The 20,713-nt window shown below is 44.9% G+C and overlaps 1 protein-coding gene across 3 annotated transcripts in view; it reads left to right on the forward strand.

Moving 5' to 3' along the window:
* The window catches only part of CD109 (CD109 molecule), a 255,948-nt gene that overhangs the window by 128,399 nt on the left and 106,836 nt on the right, over nucleotides 1-20,713 (forward strand). For all 3 annotated transcript variants that reach the window (XM_068281496.1, XM_068281495.1, XM_068281497.1), the window contains 3 exons: nucleotides 9,261-9,437; nucleotides 11,885-12,037; nucleotides 12,763-12,834. In XM_068281496.1, the coding sequence (XP_068137597.1) occupies nucleotides 9,261-9,437; nucleotides 11,885-12,037; nucleotides 12,763-12,834 (402 nt within the window). The remainder of the gene's footprint in view (nucleotides 1-9,260; nucleotides 9,438-11,884; nucleotides 12,038-12,762; nucleotides 12,835-20,713) is intronic.

Below are 20,713 nucleotides of genomic sequence, written 5' to 3' on the forward strand. Positions count from 1 at the left end.
TCTCCTGCTGATCCTGTGTCTCTAATACTTTTAGCCACGGCCCCCCAACAAGCATGCAGATCAGGTGCTCTGACTGAAGTCAGACTGGATTAGCTGCATGCTTCTTTTAGGTGTGTGATTCAGCCACTACTGCAGCCAAATAGATCAGCAGGACTGCCAGGCAACTGGTATTGTTTAAAAGGAAACATCCATATCCCTCTCAGTTAAGGTTCCCTTTAATAAATGTAAAGATTAGGACACAGATTCTCAAATTGTGGCACATTCCCTTTTTGCACGTGTCACACAATTTAATTTAACAATTTACAAGCTTCTGCTAAATGATAAATCCTATAACAATTTAAGTTACTTAAGTATTTTTAGATAATTCTAAAAATAATGTAATGCTTGGACTGGGTAGTATGTGGTACTTAAAGGAATACTGTAGGGGGTCGGGGGAAAATTAGTTGAGCTTACCCGGGGCTTCTAATGGTCCCCCGCAGACTTCCTGTGCCCGCACAGCCACTCACCGATGCGCCGGCCCCGCCTCCGGTTCACTTCGGGAATTTCAGACTTTAAAGTCTGAAAATCACTGCGCCTGCGTTGCCGTGTCCTCTCTCCCGCTGACGTCACCAGGAGCGTACTGCGCATGCCCAGTATGGCCTGTGTCTGCGCAGTATGCTCCTGGTGACGTCAGCATGAGCGGGGACACAGCAACGCAGGTGCAGTGATTTTCAGACTTTAAAGTCTGAAATTCCAGAAGTGAACTGGAGGCGGGGCCGGAGCATCGGTGAGTGGCTGCGCGGGCACAGGATGTCTGTGGGGGACCATTAGAAGTCCCGGGTAAGTTCAACTCATTTTTCCCCGACCCCCTACAGTGTCCCTTTAAGACTTCCGATGTGAATAAACATTGCAGTGTTACTTACCTGGGGCTTCTTTCAGCCTCTAGAAGTCATTTGGGTCCCTCGCAGGCACAGTATACTCCCAATGACATGGGCACACCTGGGCATGTGCAGAAGACGATGACCCATCAGGGGTTGGTAATCCTTAAAGGAAACCTTAACCGGCGGGGGAAAAAAAATTCACTTACCTGGGGGCTTTCCCAAGCCTCCTGCAGCCGTCCTGTGCCCGCGCCGGTCCTTCGGTGCCCTCCGGTCTCCCTCCGCCGCTTAGTTTCGTTTTCGGACGACTGCCAGTCGTCCTCGGGCAAATCGTCCTCTTCTTCCGCATTCCCCGTCGTAAAGAGCCGTAAAGCGCGTCCGCATGACGCCAAATGCGTCATGCGGACGCGCTTTAGGGCTCTTTTCGACGGGGAATCAGGAAGAAGAGGACGCTTTGCCCGAGGACGACTGGCAGTCGTCCGAAAACGAAACTTAGCGGCGGAGGGAGACCGGAGGGCACCGAAGGACCGGCGCGGGCACAGGACGGCTGCAGGAGGCTTGGGAAAGCCCCCAGGTAAGTGATTTTTTTTCCCCCGCCGGTTAAGGTTCCCTTTAAAGAGAATCTGTACTGACCGATTTGTATAATATAAAACATACCAATCGAGTCACTGTGATCTCCTGGATCCCTCTTTGCCGTTTCCGCCACTCCCCACCGCGATCCTGGCTTCTAATTGTCAGCTTTAGGCAGTGTTTTCACAAGGCTGCTAACCAGGAAGTGATGTTTGTTTATATATATATATATTACACACACACACACACACACACACACACACTAATGTGTGTGTATGTAAATATATATATATATATATATATATATATATATATATATATATATATATATCATGTCACAGTATACTACACCTTTTCATTCCATAGTGAATTATCTGCACTCCAGTCTGGGTCTGGGATTAGTCACAGTGTGGCAGGCATGTGGCAGGCAGCTCCCTCCCCCCTCAGCCTCACAAACTGCATCAGTCTGAAACTGAGAGCAGAAAGTGAGGAGTAAACAAAGCACACAGAGCCTGCAGGGGGCGTGCATACAGAGACAATGCAACTAGAGAAGGCTGCAGTAATCAAGACCACATTATAACAGGTATAGAAACGTATAGGATAGAAGAAATAAGGCTGAACATTTTGTTACAGAGTCTCTTTAATGGCTGGCAGGGATATACCAGAAAGGACCAGAGTGGCGGCGAGGGACCAAATTATTGTTATGTATTGATCTAACTATAAGGGACCTATATATTGTAATGTATATGAATAACAGTTTGGATAATAATATACTCTTACAAGAAATGTACAAGTTCTGAAAGAAAAATTAGTAACATACTGAAACATGTAAAATGTGTATATGTTAAAACATGGAAACTATTGGGTTTGATTAATGACCAGCTCACAATTTGGGATTTCATTATACTAGATTACAGCGATATAGACTGCATAGGACTTTGTAGCCATCTATATCAAAACAATACATTAATCATTCATATATTCCCACACAAACCTCAAAAGATCAGACAAGTAAACATGAAATACATATTGTAACATTAGTAATGAAAGTTTAAAAAAAATAAAAATGCATAGTCTACTGGTTTAAACATTTAACAACGGAAAAAAAATATAGAACAAACACACCTCTATGATGTCATGCATCATCTGTATTACTATTTGTAGTCTCAGTGGGATGTGGGGATAGACTATTTGTTGACATTTTCAGCTACAAAAAATGTATTGTAATCAGATAAAAGAAACAATTAGTAGAAAGGAAAGACGTGATTTTGCTAATGATAGTCAATGTTGAACTAGCTCGAAAAAAATAAAATGTAGTCTACCTCATAATTGCAAAAACATAAATTTACCAGGAGAGGGAGCTTGTTGGGAAATTACATTAAAGAGCTCAAGAGCCATTTATGTAGGATAAAGTAGTAACGGAATTTAGGTGGTTTTCAAGGGAAAGAATTGTTTCTTTATTTTTGTGGTTTTCTTTACGGTAATCTAAAATATGTCTTTCAACTTTTTTTTTAATGTTTATTTACTAAGAAAGCATAAAATACTATAAGAGAAAGATCACATTGTGTGGATCTCTTTTAATGCTCTGCAGTTCAGAGAAGATTAATCAATAATGAACTTTTGTTATCAGTCATTATCAGTCACCAAGCCAGAAGACCTTTCTTTAGTAATATTAGAGATTAGATTCTGCAATAGTAAAATAAGAAACTTTTCCAGTAATTAAGCTTGCCAGCTGCATTGATATGTGGGACTCAATTATTTTTCATAAGAAATATTTCTGAAAAACAAATACCGTATATTCCGGTGTATAAGACGACTGGGCGTATAAGACAACCCCCCAACTTTTCCAGTTAAAATATAAAGTTTGGGATATACTCGCCGTATAAGACTACCCCTCTTCCAATGCACATTAAATAAAAATAAACAAAAAAACATCATAAACTGGTGCTATGTATGAACAGATACTAGTGCTGTACTGCATGTGTTACTCAGTATATAACAGTATATACTGTAGGTGATTGAGTGGTTGGATTGGTCAACTCTCCCTAAGTGGATTGGTCAGCTCTCCTTGTCTACCTGTTTATCAGAGCGGTATGGAAGAATAGTGTGTGGCCATAAAACACACCTCTTTCACCTTCCTGGCTCACCCTTGTATCCTATTTACCTCCCTCTCTGCCTCTCAGATCTCACACATGTGCACCTGGGAGTTGGTAACAGGATAAGGTGTATCACCCGGCATCAATGACACCCGGCGTATAAGACGACCCCTGACTTTTCAGATTTTCATAAGTAGTCTTATACGCCAGAATATACAGTATATGTATTTTATGGTTATAGCAAATAAAATGTCTGAACTGTAAAAAAAAAATTGGATATGGGACTCTGCAATGAAACCATATGCTGCAGGAGGATCTGTGATGCCTTTGTACCACCCAGAGGCCTCCCACTACTGAGTTAAGTATGCCACTTTTTAACACTTCAGGTGTAATTTTAAGTGCCCCTGCCATTATTCTGACTTCCTTCAAGCAAAATAATTTAAGTAAATGGGGAGCATTCTTGCAGCCGCACCTTGAGCTTTAATCCATGGCTGAATTATGAAGATCCAGCATTCCTTGTACCATGGATAGTCCAACCTGTCTATAGATTCCACAGAGTGTCAAGCAACACTATGTCTAGAGGCACACTAGTAGTCGTGCTTATGGTACTAGCTTGATCACTATAATATAGTTGCAGATTTAGGTCATTAGGAGTCTTCCCTGTTCAGATTCATAACCCTTCTTTTGCCTTGTGAGGATCAGGATACATAGAGGAGTAAGGGGCTTCAAAGACAGGTCCTGTTAGGGTGCGTACACACCTATTGACTTAAAACACCTGTCGTGCATCAGGAACCCGATCCTTGCCAATCCCCTTGGGCAACATCACTGGCTGTCCTGTACAGATGCATGTCAGCTGTGTAGCTAACAATGTGTTAGCTATGCCGGGAGGGGGGCAGAGGGTTGATGGAGTGTCGCATGTGTGGCGTGACATGGGGGAGCGGCGCAGACAATGCTATTAGCTGTCACGGGGGTGACTTGATCCACCAGGTGGTGTGTATCTGCATGCATTTTCTTCATGCAGATTCGCATGACAATACAAATCAATGGGCCTGTTTCCATTACAGGCGAAATTCGCTTCCCCTGCAGGCAAAAAAAAAGTTTGGCTGTGTAACAATTTTACATGTGATTTAAGCATTTTCGCGTTAATGCGCTTATGTAAATGCGGTTACACCTGTGAAAGTCAATAGTAATGAATGGCAACAGTAAAATAAAAAAATAAGTAATAAAAAAAATTGCGTGTGCATGCAAATTCTCATAAAAAAGCCTGTAAACGCATTGCGAATTCGCATATGCATGTGAATCCGCAGGCATTTTTTCTATGCAGATTCGGTTAGGTATAGTGGAAACAAAAACAAAGATTTAATGCGGCTCTGTGAACAAATCTCTCTGCTCTGCCTTGCCACTATCATGATAGGGTGTTCATGTGGCAAGCCTGTGTGAATGCAAACTCTTTATTCTGCAGCTAATGTTTTCAGTTTCATTTGTGTAAGATAAAATGAAATCAGTTTTAAAATGTAACATTGTAAAATTAAAAAAGTAAAAAATAAAAGTAATAAACTATAAAGACTTCCCCAAGCAGAAGATCAGTTTAAACCCATTTATACATTAGTGAATCTGGGTGGCTGTTGGTACAAGTCAAGCAAGCTTTGTGGTAGTGGTACTCTTAATGGGTTTTGTTTTCTACGTTAGCCAACACTGAGTGCATTCACCATAGCAATAGAACTAGGCATACATGTTTGGGAGAATGTAAATTACCCATAATTAGAGATGGCCCAAACGATTCGCCAGTGAGCAGTATTCGGCAAAGATCGGGTATTTGCACTAACCGCCACATGGCGATATTCAAACTGCCCCCATACATCATCATTGGGCTAAACTTTGACCCCTTACACAGTCAGCAGGCACATGGCAGCCAATCAGCCTGTACTTTCTCACAGACCCACCCGCCCTGTATAAAAACGCTGTAGCACCCGACATGTTCCAGTCTGTCTTCAGCTGGATTAGAGAGAGGAAGGGACAGAGCTTGCTGGAGAAAGGGAAAGCGTTAGCTAGGCTTGTTTATTTTGATCTTCGCTGGCTGATTGCTGTTTAATCACCCCAAACAGCCCTTCTGAGGGCTACTTCATCCTTCTGCTGTTTTTTTTTTTGTGTGTGTGCGACACACCACAGCCCACAGGCACCCACCATTGTGCCCAGTTCCCACTACGAGCACAATAGTGCTCCAGGGCCTCTGTTATTATCACTAAATTGTGTTTGAACCAGGGGCGTAACTAGGCCCCACCGGGCCCCCCTGCAGAATTTCAGAGCGGGCCACCCCTCGGGGTACGCTCGTGGCCATTTTGTGGGGGCTGGAAGGGTGGCAGCATGAGGGGAAAGCCTTGGCCACAGTTGGCGGGGAGAGGGGAAGTTCCCCCCCTCTCCCTCACCTCGGGGCTCTCCCCTCTGCGCTCCCCTCCAGCTAGTTACAGTGTGTGGGCAGCGGGCAGCGGCGGGCAGATACATACCTTCTTCTGTGCGTTCCATCGCAGAATTCTCGCTCTAGCGGCTGACGTCACTTCCGGAACTACGCACAGCCGTCACTACGCAAACAGCTGTTTGCGGTGCGTTACACAGTGAGTTGGGTGTGTCCGTGTGTGTGAAGCAGTACTCTAATTACACTCCCTGATTGATGTATTCACATGCAAGATGTTTTAAAGCACTTTAGGCCTGCAATTTAACATTCAATGTGATTTCTGCCCTTAAAACACTGCTTTGCGTCAAATCCAGATTTTTCCCTGGGACTTTTGGCATCTATTCCACTCCGCCATGCCCCCCTCCAGGTCTTAGACCCCTTGAAACATCTTTTTCATCACTTTTGTGGCCAGCATAAATGTTTCTAGTTTTCAAAGTTCGCCTTTCCATTGAAGTTGCGCACCGAAAATCGGAGGTTCGGGCCATCTCTACCTACTGGCAGTAGGCACAAATTACAGCATTACAGAAAATTACAGAAGCATTACAGAAAACGTCTGGAATCTAATACCATACAGTATATTGTACAGAGAATGGCTGTTATTGCCACACTGGTCTCGGACATGATGGACTATAACGACCACTATGGCTAAGTGTTGTGCAGCAGACCAGAGTGTGTACAGTGGCCCAATGACGATCCCAAAAGATCTGGCATGTCGGACCTTCAACTATGCCTAAGCATGACCCAACGACATTATTCTTAGCACCTCCACACCCACTGGAAGCTGCTAAGTCAGATGCGCTTGTCGTCCCTTCGCCCCTCCCCCCTCCCGCACATTGCAACAGAGCTGTTATCAGCCAAAGGCGACAGTGCACTAGCAACACTGTACAGAAGTGTCATCAGCCTTTGCACACAACGCGTCTTTTGCTATGCAGGGTGGAGAAACGATGAGCATGTGTTGTGGAGAAGTTTCTGGTGGTGGGAGCAGCGAGAACAATGCTATTGTGCTGTGCTTGGGCATTGCTAAAAATCGATCTTCATGCAATCATTGTGCGCCTGATGTAGTCACGCTGGTCTGACCATAATGACCACCCCAGCCATGGCAGTCGTTATGGTGCACCACTCAGAGTTCAGACCAGCGTGTGTATGGACCTTTAGGGCTGGTTCAGACAGATGTCTCAATCACCTGCCCAGAGTCTCGTCCAAACGCTTTTCTGCGAGCATGCAGAAAAGCTTTTGTTGACTTTCAGCAGCGATTTGTAGCGATCAACATTTTTCATCCCGCAGGGGAACACAGGAGTGTGACACTAATGGACCCCAGAACAAGCAGACCTTCTGCTTCCAGACAGTGGAAAAAATAATGATCAACATGCTGCTTTTGCATAAGCGGCGATAAATGTGCAAGTGTGAGTCTGAACTGGCCCTTAGTTGTACTACATAAGAGAGGTGTTTTAGGTAAACACTGTACGGTATTTATTTCTGCATTTGTAGGTATATTTCTTTATCCATATTTGAGGGAGATTTTTCTATTTGTGATTAAAAAGTTTATTTTAGACATTTTAATTTAATTTTTTGACATGATTTTGTTTTGAAACTTTTATTATACTCAAAATGGATACTAGACCCTTGCCTGATGGATTTTAGTAAGTTGCAAGCAAAAATGTCACGAAATTAATTGAACCACTTTTTGTACAGAAATCCTGCAGAAATTGAACACTAGGGAAGTTAAAACCCGACTCTGCGTCAATTCCATTATTTTTGGTGGGACTTTTAGCAGGGATCCCCCTTTGGCATGCCCTTATCCAGGTGTTAGACCCTTTGAAACAAGTTTTCAATCCCTTTTGTGGGCAGAAACACTCTTTGTAGGTTTCTAAATTCACCTGCCCATTGAAGGTTATTGAGATTCGCCAGATTCGCCTGTTCACGAACATTTGCGGAAGTTCGCGTTCGTCGTTCGCGAACGGAAATTTTGATGTTTGCGACATCTTTACCCATAATACGCAGAACACATACTGTATTTTTCGGAATATAAGACACTCCGGAATATAAGACGCACCTAGGTTTAGAGGGAAAAAATCAGGGAAAAAAAAATATATATACTAAATCTGGTGCGTCCATGTTCTAGGAGCGTCTTGTACATGTCCTCCCCATTGTCCTCCTACGTTCACTATGTGTCCCCTTATGGCCCCCTGTGTGGTCCTCCAGTCCCCTGTGTCCACTCCTGCCCCCCTGTGTGGTCCTCCTGACCCCATGTGTCCCCTCCTGTCCTGTGTGTGTGTGTCTACTTCAGCCCATCTGTGTGGTCCTCCAGTCCCTGTGTCCCCTCCTATGTGTGTCTGTGTCCCCTCCTGCTCCACTATGTGTGTTTCCGTGCACCATTTAGCCCCCATGTTGACCTCTTCTCTGTGTCTGCTCTAGCCCCCCCCATGTCTCCACTCCAGCATCCCTCCAACATGTCTCCAATCCAGCCCCCTCTACCCCCCCTCCTTCCCCGCATGTCTTCACTCCAGCCCCCTCCCCCATGTCTCTGCTCCAGCCATCTCCTTCACATGTCTCTGCTCCCTCGGGTAGTAATAAATGCAGGGCAACTCACCTCTCTAAGGATTCCAGCGCTGGGTGGTCCTCTCCATGTCCATCTTGTCAGCGCTACACCTGTAAAAGAATCGTTAGCGGCAGAGCTGCTCACCTTCCCCCAGCAGCGGCGATCTGCAGTCATCTTGTGTACCGCATGGGAGGTGAGTCGCTCTGCAGTTATTGTTACCAAGGGAGCGGGGGCCGGCAGACCACACAGGGGGACAAGGCAGGGAGTCCCCGCCGTAGTGGCGGGTCGGCGGTTTGTATTGGCGGGCGTTTTTAAGTCGGGGATTCCCTGCCTTTGGAATATAAGACACAGGGACTAATTCTCCCCATTTTGGGGGGAAAAAAGTGAGTCTTATATTCCGAAAAATACGATCACTGAAACTGGAAGAAATAGAAGAACACCTTTAATCTGGTATATCATTTTTGCCAATTTTTCTGAATAATAAGAAATAAATAAAAAAAAGTGCTTCTTTTTAAAATGTATGAACAAATTAAATCCATATCTGTTTCCCTTAAGCAATACAACACTTGCAAAATGACACAAAGCTAAAAATTACAAGATCAAAATTTGCTCTGATGACCAAAGTGTAAATTACCCTTAGTCAGGAAAGTGTTAAATACAATAACTAACAGCTTATTCAATGTTTATTGTATTGTCCTAAGCCCTACAGGTAAATTAATTATGGCATTTCTGTTTCTCTTTGCCAGGTCGTTTCCCGTGGTCAAATTGTAAATGTTGGGAAGGATAATGAAATGTCTCTTACACTGAATCCCCAAAGCTCATGGACCCCAGAGGCTTGTTTAATTGTTTACCATACATTGGATGATGGGACAGTTATCAATGATGTTACCAGTCTCTCCGTTCACCCCAGCTTTGATAACAAGGTTATTCATTTTGCTTATGATGTTTGCTTTACAATAAAGTCATGCATCTGCTGTAGTGTTGGAAAGGTGTACACATTCCCTGCATGTGAGAGGCGAGCAATAACATGTACTTTAAATGTGTTCAGAGCATAAGCAACTCTTTTTGTTATTTTTTATAATTGACTCAAGCTTTGTTTCCTTCTTACACACACTATTGAGTTTAGTCACAGACTTAGCTGCTAACCTCAAAACTCATGAGATCAGTTATCATTTGCTCCTTAGATGACAAAATTGTTTACTTCCTCAATAGAGACATTTTTTTTTTGTTTTTTTTAATATTATTTTTTATTTATATAGCACCAACATCTTCAGTAGGACTGTACATAGTACAAAACAAAAAGGGGGAAGCATAGATATATAAGACGTTCAAAACTCTGTACCTTCAGGGCATCCAGCTATACAAGTACACATAAATTACAGCAGAATAAGAAACACTAGGAGGAGGTCCCTGTCCCTGCAGGCTTTCAATCTAGAGCTTAGCGGATTGGAGACATTAGGGAAGAAGACAGAGGGGTTAGTGGATGAGACAGTGAACCTCCTAAAGCTTTTTATAGGCTTGTAAAAACAGGTGTGTTTTAAGAGTATGTTTGAAGGTCTCCAGGCTTGGAGCATGACGGATAGGCTGTGGGAGAGCATTCCAAAAAAGAGGTTAAGCTTGTGGTGGATGTATAATGAAATCATTTTTACACATTGGTTGAAGTGGCCAATAAGCAAAGAAGCTGGCAGGTCAGGTTCCCTCACCACTCTCTGCTGCTGCTCTAGAGAATTATTTTGGACTTTGCCAGCCAGTTTCTAAAATTCTGCATTCTGGCTGGCCAAAATGACGTAAACGTCTGACTTGCCCACATTTTCCAGTCTTCAAGAATTGCTGAACTTCTGATTACAGTCTGTACATGGTTGATAAGATGAGTAGAGGGACAATGTTCAGCCAGTGAAGGGGGCCCTTAAGAAGTAAGCATATGGATAAGGATACATTGTATCTAGTTTATTGTCAATACAGGATCTTCTCAAAAAATTAGCATATAGTGATAAAGTTCATTATTTTCTGTAATGTACTGATAAACATTAGACTTTCATATATTTTAGATTCAAATACACACAACTGAAGTAGTTCAAGTCTTTTATTGTTTTAATATTGATGATTTTGGCATACAGCTCATGAAAACCCAAATTTCCTATCTCAAAAAATTAGCATATTTTATCCGACCAATAAAAGAAAAGTGTTTTTGAAAAAAGTCAACCTTCAAATAATTATGTTCAGTTATGCACTCAATACTTGGTCGGGAATCCTTTTGCAGAAATTACTGCTTCAATGCGGCGTGGCATGGAGGTTCAAAAGTGGGTTCATGCTTCCATCTGCTGAAAAGCTTTATGGAGATGAAGATTTAATTTTTCAGCACGACCTGGCACCTGCTCACAGTGCCAAAACCACCGGTAAATGGTTTACTGACCATGGTATTACTGTGCTCAATTGGCCTGCCAACTCTCCTGACCTGAACCCCATAGAGAATCTGTGGGATATTGTGAAGAGAAAGTTGATAGACGCAAGACCCAACACTCTGGATGAGCTTAAGGCCGCTATTGAAGTATCCTGGGCCTCCATAACACCTGAGCAGTGCCATAGGCTGATTGCCTCCATGCCACGCCGCATTGAAGCAGTCATTTCTGCAAAAGGATTCCCGACCAAGTATTGAGTGCATAACTGAACATAATTATTTGAAGGTTGACTTTTTTTGTTTTAAAAACACTGTTCTTTTATTGGTCGGATGAAATATGCTAATTTTTTGAGATAGGAAATTTGGGTTTTCATGAGCTGTATGCCAAAATCATCAATATTAAAACAATAAAAGGCTTGAACTACTTCAGTTGTGTGTATTTGAATCTAAAATATATGAAAGTCTAATGTTTATCAGTACATTACAGAAAATAATTAACTTTATCACAATATGCTAATTTTTTTTAGAAGATCCTGTATAGGCATGAGTTAACATACTAGCGTGACAAACTAGTATCCTTAAATTGTGCTAAAATCAGTAAAGCAAATGTATTGCATTATTAAATGGAGCTTTACTTTAAGACTTTTTTCCAGCACAAACACACTATCATTTTACTGTACTGTATCCTTTGTCTGCTTCTGTCAAGCCCCATCTGCTCATTTGTAGCAGCCCTCAATACCCACAGAAGTGATGATGTCTGGGTGCTGGGTACTGGTTGGTGTTGGCAGGGGGCTAGGTGCTGGCTGGGTTTTGGCTGGGTGCTGAACATACCGTATATAAAGCGGAAGTAAGGAACTGCACATTTAATAAATCACGTTACAGAAATATTCTTATACATTGTACTACACTGTCAAATGTTGTTATCATACTGACTGTTTACTGACTGATTTTAAATGTAGATATTATTTTTAGATTTCTGTTTCTTGGAATAAAGATAAAGCAAGTCCATCAGACAGTATAAAACTGAAGATCAATGTAACTGAGCCAAATTCACTGGTGGGACTTTCAGTGGTTGACAAAAGTGTCAAGTTACTTGGAGACAGGCAAGAGATCACCACAAAACGTGTGAGTTTGTGTTACATTTTATAAATAGTGACATTATATGACTTTTTATGCTACACTTTGCAGCATCACTAGAGATTACTGTGCTGTATTGTTGCTACCTATGAGGTGACTAATTAATGTGATCATGTGTTTACATCAAATCAACTTTATTGGGCTTCAATTTTGACATTTTCATGCAGATTTCCATCGACTTGAAATTAAGGCAATAGATGGTGGTTATTTCAGTAGAAATTTGCATGTAACAGGGGATTGCGTGGAATGTCTTCTTCTTAAGATTTATTTATCTAGTGCAGGGATGTCAAACTGGTCCTACGAGGGCCGAGGTGCTCACACATTTTTGGCACAGCTCAAATTAATTGATGGGTCTGAATCATACAAGGTGTGATCCATCAGGTCGAACACATTCCTCTCTTTCTCAGTCTATCCTATGGACTTGGCCCTCCAGGCCTGGAGTTCGACACCTGTGATCTAGTGCGAACAAACAAGGGTAACTAATGGGAACAAACAAGGATAATACAGATATATAGAATTATATATTATTATGTCCCCTTATTGCTATTTTAGCCAGTTATAAAACATTTTCACTACAGTCACAGTTGCTATTAACCAATTACTAAGTGTATAGCTATATTGTTCGATCATTCTTCCTTTTTTCGTTCATAAGTTCCTTCTTTTCTTCCTGTCTTCTTCACTCCCTCTTTTACTTCCTCATCCTCTCCTTTCAGATATCAGAAGACTTGCGTGACTACGGCACATTCAATCAAGGACGTCTCACTAGTCCACAACATGTTTTTGAGGTAATATAAAACATTGTTTCTTTTGCTCATCTGTTAAAATTGGAACATTTATGCAAATAATATTTTATAACTGTTAAAATAATTGAAAAGATGTGCATTTAAAACCATTTAAAATATTAGTAGAGAGATCTTAAGGACTCAGTATATTTGGATTACACTGCTGGTGAATGGAGATGGGCTGTTCTACAGAGTTACAAAAGAGTGTCTATTATCCACTTGCCAATACACATGTTGTATCCTTAGTGTCACCCTACAGGTATGGTCCTGCTGTAGAGCTCTGTTACAGCTGGTTCTGTTCCCAATGGTGATCCCACTATTATGAACCATATGAATAGTGGCAGAACCTAGCAAGCAGAACTAGAAGTCAATCAAATGGTCAAATTACCCCTGAGATCAAATTGCTGAATTGTTTCTGAAAGACATTAAATATATCACTGTGCATTACTTTAATGTTATTCCTTTATTTTATTTTTATGACTTATGGTTTTGAAGCACTGTCTCCAGTACTTTACTTTGATTTGCACCCTTAGCATCTGGAGAGTGAAGGGAGGCTAATCAGTGTAGTCTTTGGTCACAAACTGACTACTATGATTGGCTACTTGTGGGCAAAAGGAAAGTTTGTTTTTTGAAAAAAAAAAAAAACATTTCCCAGGTATTCAAGTGTATGCCATCATGTAAGGTAAGGGGAAATATACGGTATCACAGGGAAGCTCAATCTATTCTCTAAAAAAAAACAATAGATAGGCTGGTATGGTTCAGCACAAAATTAAAGTGTAGTTATCCATTAATACATCACATCTCCAAAATCCTAAAAATAGTCTGAACATAAGGAGATTTAAAAGCTATAGGCTCCCCTAGCCATATCAGCTATCCTTATTGATACTTTATTGACAAGATGCAGCTGTTTTTTTATTTCAATTTATCATTGACGTAAGCTCCATTCTCTTTCTTAAAACTGGTGGTTTTCATTATTTTAGTTTTTGGGTTTGCCTCCATCCTCCTCTCAAATTCTTTTAAACGTTTGGGTCTAAAGTAGTTACATTTCTTATAAAAGTTTTAATCAATATTATGACTGTTCATGTCTTAGAATAGAAATGCCTCCAAAAATCTGTACTATAGGGAACACATTATCCGCTCACAACTGTCACCTACTGTATGCACAGGAATACGGGATATTGGTCCGTGACATGCACTCTTTCAGTAGCTTGTTCTCATCTGCTCCTCAGCATCCTGATTCGGTGGGAAAATTCATATTGTTAATTAAGAAATGTTAAATTTTATATATCACTGACACGCGCTAGATAGTGTTGGGCGAACAGTGTTCGCCACTGTTCGGGTTCTGCAGAACATCACCCTGTTCGGGTGATGTTCGAGTTCGGCCGAACACCTGACGGTGCTCGGCCAAACCGTTCGGCCATATGGCCGAACTAAGAGCGCATGGCCGAACGTTCCCCGAACGTTCGGCTAGCGCTGTGATTGGCCGAACGGGTCACGTGGTTCGGACCCGAACGCGCTCTGATTGGCCGAACTGTCACGTGGTTCGGGTAAATAAATACCCGAACCACGTCATATCTCCGCCATTTGTCTGTGGGTTTAGCTTTGGGTAGGCAGGCAGGGTAGTTCGCGCTCCAGCCACGCTAGCCAGGGTCCCCCCCAGTCATTGTGTGTCGCTGCTGGGAACAGTAGTACACCGCTCGTTCAGCCACACTATATAGCATTCTGTGTACTGTTCTGTGTCTGCTGGGAACAGTAGTACACCGCTCGTTCAGCCACACTATATAGCATTCTGTGTACTGTTCTGTGTCTGCTGGGAACAGTAGTACACCGCTCGTTCAGCCACACTATATAGCATTCTGTGTACTGTTCTGTGTCTGCTGGGAACAGTAGTACACCGCTCGTTCAGCCACACTATATAGCATTCTGTGTACTGTTCTGTGTCTGCTGGGAACAGTAGTACACCGCTCGTTCAGCCACACTATATAGCATTCTGTGTACTGTTCTGTGTCTGCTGGGAACAGTAGTACACCGCTCGTTCAGCCACACTATATAGCATTCTGTGTACTGTTCTGTGTCTGCTGGGAACAGTAGTACACCGCTCGTTCAGCCACACTATATAGCATTCTGTGTACTGTTCTGTGTCTGCTGGGAACAGTGGTACACCGCTCGTTCAGCCACACTATATAGCATTCTGTGTACTGTTCTGTGTCTGCTGGGAACAGTGGTACACCGCTCGTTCAGCCACACTATATAGCATTCTGTGTACTGTTATGTGTCTGCTGGGAACAGTAGTACACCGCTCGTTCAGCCAGACTATATACCATTGTTTACTGACACTATATAGCAGACTATATAGCATTGTGTGTACACCGCTCAGCCAGACTATATACCATTGTTTACTGACACTCTGTGTACACCGCTCAGCCAGACTATATACCATTGTTTACTGCCACTCTGATTCTGCTGGGAACAGTAGTACACCGCTCGTTCAGCCACACTATATAGCATTCTGTGTACTGTTCTGTGTCTGCTGGGAACAGTAGTACACCGCTCGTTCAGCCACACTATATAGCATTCTGTGTACTGTTCTGTGTCTGCTGGGAACAGTAGTACACCGCTCGTTCAGCCACACTATATAGCATTCTGTGTACTGTTCTGTGTCTGCTGGGAACAGTAATACACCGCTCGTTCAGCCACACTATATAGCATTCTGTGTACTGTTCTGTGTCTGCTGGGAACAGTGGTACACCGCTCGTTCAGCCACACTATATAGCATTCTGTGTACTGTTCTGTGTCTGCTGGGAACAGTAGTACACCGCTCGTTCAGCCACACTATATAGCATTCTGTGTACTGTTCTGTGTCTGCTGGGAATAGTGGTACACCGCTCGTTCAGCCACACTATATAGCATTCTGTGTACTGTTCTGTGTCTGCTGGGAACAGTAGTACACCGCTCGTTCAGCCACACTATATAGCATTCTGTGTACTGTTCTGTGTCTGCTGGGAATAGTGGTACACCGCTCGTTCAGCCACACTATATAGCATTCTGTGTACTGTTCTGTGTCTGCTGGGAACAGTAGTACACCGCTCGTTCAGCCACACTATATAGCATTCTGTGTACTGTTCTGTGTCTGCTGGGAACAGTAGTACACCGCTCGTTCAGCCACACTATATAGCATTCTGTGTACTGTTCTGTGTCTGCTGGGAACAGTAGTACACCGCTCGTTCAGCCACACTATATAGCATTCTGTGTACTGTTCTGTGTCTGCTGGGAACAGTAGTACACCGCTCGTTCAGCCACACTATATAGCATTCTGTGTACTGTTCTGTGTCTGCTGGGAATAGTGGTACACCGCTCGTTCAGCCACACTATATAGCATTCTGTGTACTGTTCTGTGTCTGCTGGGAACAGTAGTACACCGCTCGTTCAGCCACACTATATAGCATTCTGTGTACTGTTCTGTGTCTGCTGGGAACAGTAGTACACCGCTCGTTCAGCCACACTATATAGCATTCTGTGTACTGTTCTGTGTCTGCTGGGAATAGTGGTACACCGCTCGTTCAGCCACACTATATAGCATTCTGTGTACTGTTCTGTGTCTGCTGGGAATAGTGGTACACCGCTCACCCGTCACTGTATAGCATTGTGCTCTGTGTCGCTGCTGGGAATAGTGGTACTGTATAGCATTTCTGTACTGCCACTGTACTGCTGCCAGTCAGCGTGTACTGTAAGGATAAGTGAAATGAGGAAGAAATCCGGTGAAAGAGGGAGGGGCAAGGGAAGAGGTGTTTCCCCTGACGGTTCACGTACAGGCCACAGGGGAGCACCCAAGAAAACCCACTCAATACCGCCCATGTTGTCCAGGACAACAACCCTCACAAATCCAAAAGAACAGGACCAGATAATTACTTGGATGACCTCTCAAGCGTCCAGCAGTGGGTTAAGCAGCACCAGCACATCACGCACGAGGTCTGAGTCCTCAGCCAGTTACAAGGAGCCAGTGGGCACAAAGCTGACACAACCGGCAGCGACACCACGCACACAACTGCCAGATAACCAGTCCGATGAATTACCTCAGGACACAATGGGGTATTCGCAGGAGCTATTCCCAGCCCAACAAACTTCCACCTTTCAAAGGTCAATGGAGGAACAGCCAGAAATGTTGTGCCTGGATTCACAACCGTTAACTGTGGGAAATGCACCGCGCACTGAAATACAAGGCGAGTCCGAAGAGGACTCGGAAACCCAAATCCCAGAGCAATTTGGGCAGGAGGGGTTGCAATTGCAGGAGGTCGGCCGACAAGATCTGGAAGACGACGTTGGAGTGTGCTGCGCAGAGGTTGTTGTGGGGAGCTCTACTCCACGGCGGTGGCCCACAATGACATATGACGAGTTTGAGGAGATGGAAGAGGAGGGTATGGACAATGTGGACAGAGACCCAGATTTTGTTTGTGAACGAGAACATCGCCGTCGTAGCAGCAGCACAGATGAGTCTGTTGAAGAACACACTGCTGCACGAGTTCGCCTTGTGCCACAAGGTAGGCGGCGCGCAATTTCAGGCACCACAAGCGTGGAAGTTCAAGTGAGAGGCAAAAGAGGAGCAAACAGAAATCGCCAGCAAGGAGGCAGGTGCTCCAAAGTCTGGGCTTTCTTTGAAGACTGCACTGAGGATGTTACCATGGCGATTTGCAAGGTGTGCAAGACCCGCCTGAGCAGGGGGAAAAATATTAACAACCTCTCCACCACCAGCATGAGCCGTCACATGCTATCCAAACATCCCACTCTTTGGGCAAACGCGTCAGGACAGGGTACCAGAAACAACACTGCCTCCCTTGGGTTCACCAGACCCGCCTCAGCAGCAGCAGTAGCCCAGCCATTGCGTGGTTCACAACATTCACAAACATCAGACGACGCTGACACTGTCACTTTCCGGAGTAGTGCTCTTGAGGTCTCCCAGTGTTCATCAAACACAACAACCAACAGCCCTTCCGTGTGCAGCGCTACGGTTCAGTTGTCTGTGTCGGAGATGTTTGAGCGCAAGAGGAAATTGCCAGCAAATGACCCCCGGGCTGTGGCAGTAACAGCCAGCATAGCCAAGCTTCTGGCCTGCGAAATGCTGCCATATCGATTGGTGGAGACAAACAGCTTCAAGGGCATGATGTCAGTGGCCATCCCACGTTACGTGGTTCCCAGCCGCTACCACTTTGCACGCTCTGCAGTGCCTGAGTTGCATGAGCACGTGGTCAGCAAAATAACCCGAAGCTTGAAGAATGCCGTTGCCTGCAAGGTTCACCTCACCACTGACACCTGGACGAGTGCGTTCGGCCAGGGTCGATACATCTCCCTTACCGCGCACTGGGTGAACCTTGTGGAGCCTGGCAGCGATTCCTCACCTGCTACGGCACGGGTGTTGCCCACGCCACAAACAGCTGCACCGCCGTCCCTCCCACTGGATAACAACAGCAGCACCTACCTCTCTGACTCCTTCTCCTCCAACGCATCTCAAAGCTGTACCTCATCCGGAAACGCTAACCCAGCAGCAGTAGGATCGTGGAAGCAGTGCAGCACAGCTGTTGGCATGCGTCAGCAAGCGTTGCTGAAGCTAATCTGCCTTGGGGATAAGCAGCACACAGGGGAGGAAATTTGGAGGGGAATAAAGGAACAGACGGATTTGTGGCTGGCACCGCTGGACCTGAAACCGGGCATGGTTGTGTGTGATAATGGGAGTAATCTCATTCGCGCTTTAAGGTTGGCTAAGCTGACACACATCCCTTGCCTGGCGCACGTGATGAACCTAGTAGTTCAGCGGTTCCTGAGGACATACCCAGGCGTGCCCGATCTGCTGTTGAAGGTGCGTCGAGTGTCCAAACATTGTAGAAATTCCAGTACTGCTTCGGGGGCACTCGCCAAGATGCAGGAGCGCTTCAATCTCCCCCACCATCGCTTGCTGTGTGATGTCCCTACGCGCTGGAATTCTACGCTGCACATGCTAGCCCGCTTTTGCGAGCAGAAGAGTGCAGTGGTCCAGTACATGACGGCGCAGTACCGAGGCGCATCCGGCCAGCTGCCAAGCTTCTGTGGATCCGATTGGGCCAACATGTTGGACCTCTGCCAAGTCCTCCAAAATTTTGAGCAATCCACGTTGCTTGTGAGCAGTGACAACTCTTCAGTCAGCATTACCATACCACTGCTGTGTTTACTGAAGAGGTCGATGTTAAAAATCAAGGAAACAGCTGTCATGATGCAACTGGGGGAATCTGAAGGAGAAAACGATCAGCGTGATGGTACCAACATCAGGCCATCCGCCTCAGGGAACGCTGGCCCCAGCAGCTATGACGAAGAAGAGGAGGAGGAACAGCTGGAGTTGGAGCAGGAATTTCATGCCACCACTGACGAGGGCCAGAGCGGTGCACGTTGGACTTCCACAATTCAACGCGAATGGTCAGCAGAAGCAGACCAGGAGGAAGGTGACGACTATGATGCATCACAACAACTATCACAACGCTCACAAGAGGATGATGAGGATTCTGGTAGGACTCTGGCACACATGGCTCAATTCATGCTAGACTGCATTGAACGTGACCCACGCATTGTGCGCATTCTGGACAACACCAATTACTGGGTTTATACCCTTCTGGATCCACGGTACAAACACAATGTTCCAAAACTGCTTGAAGAAAGAGTCAGACAGGTCAAAATGGAAGAATACCAGCAGGCCCTTGTGGAGACTTTAGAGAGGAGATTGACATCCTCCCCCTCCTCTAGCCAGTTGTACGCAGACAGACTGACTTCCGCAAACCCAGGACGACCAGGAGGGCAGCAAACAACGCAAGCCGCAGCTAGTACCCAAAAGGGAATGGTATCGGCAGTGTCCTTGGAGTGGGAAAATTTTCTGACACCCATGCAGCCGCAGCCCACTGAACAGCAAGCGTGCAGATCCACCTCCAACACCGATCGCCTGGAGAAGATGGTCAAGGACTACATGTCAGATGGCGTAGCTGTGTCGAACCATCCATCTGCACCCTTCAACTATTGGGTATCGAAGCTAGACACCTGGCACGAACTGGCAATGTACGCAATAGAGGTGCTGGCTTGCCCGGCAGCCAGCGTTATGTCGGAACGCTGTTTCAGTGCTGCCGGAGGCATCGTCACAGATCGGCGTATCCGCCTATCTACAGAAAATGCAGACCGTCTGACTCAAATTAAAATGAATCAATCCTGGATTGGAAATGACTACGCAACACTCCAGGACCCCAACCAAGTAACATGACCAATGAACATCTGGGATGGTGTTGCGTTTCCGGGCCCTGTTTATTGAACCTCTCATCTGTATTACATTTATGACTGCATGGCGGCAAAAAGCATTGCTGCTATATCCGCACGCTTTTTGTCCACATGCAAGGCCTGGGTTGTTGTGTCTCACAAAGCGTGGCCTTCTCCTCCTGCGCCTGCTCCTGTTCCATCACGTCTGCTGCTGCTGGGTTAGCGTTGCCGCGTGGTCCCTGTTTATTGAACCACTTATCTTTATTACATTTATGACTGCATGGCGGTACAAAGCATGCTATCCGCACGCTTCTTGCCCTCATGCAAGGCCTGGGTTGTTGTGTCTCACAAAGCGTGGCCTTCTCCTCCTGCGCCTGCTCCTGTTCCATCACGTCTGCTGCTGCTGGGTTAGCGTTGCCGCGTGGTCCCTGTTTATTGAACCACTTATCTTTATTACATTTATGACTGCATGGCGGTACAAAGCATGCTATCCGCACGCTTCTTGCCCTCATGCAAGGCCTGGGTTGTTGTGTCTCACAAAGCGTGGCCTTCTCCTCCTGCGCCTCCTCCTGTTCCATCACGTCTGCTGCTGCTGGGTTAGCGTTGCCGCGTGGTCCCT

Source organism: Hyperolius riggenbachi, chromosome 4, assembly GCF_040937935.1.
Source record: "Hyperolius riggenbachi isolate aHypRig1 chromosome 4, aHypRig1.pri, whole genome shotgun sequence".
Lineage (NCBI taxonomy): Eukaryota > Metazoa > Chordata > Amphibia > Anura > Hyperoliidae > Hyperolius > Hyperolius riggenbachi.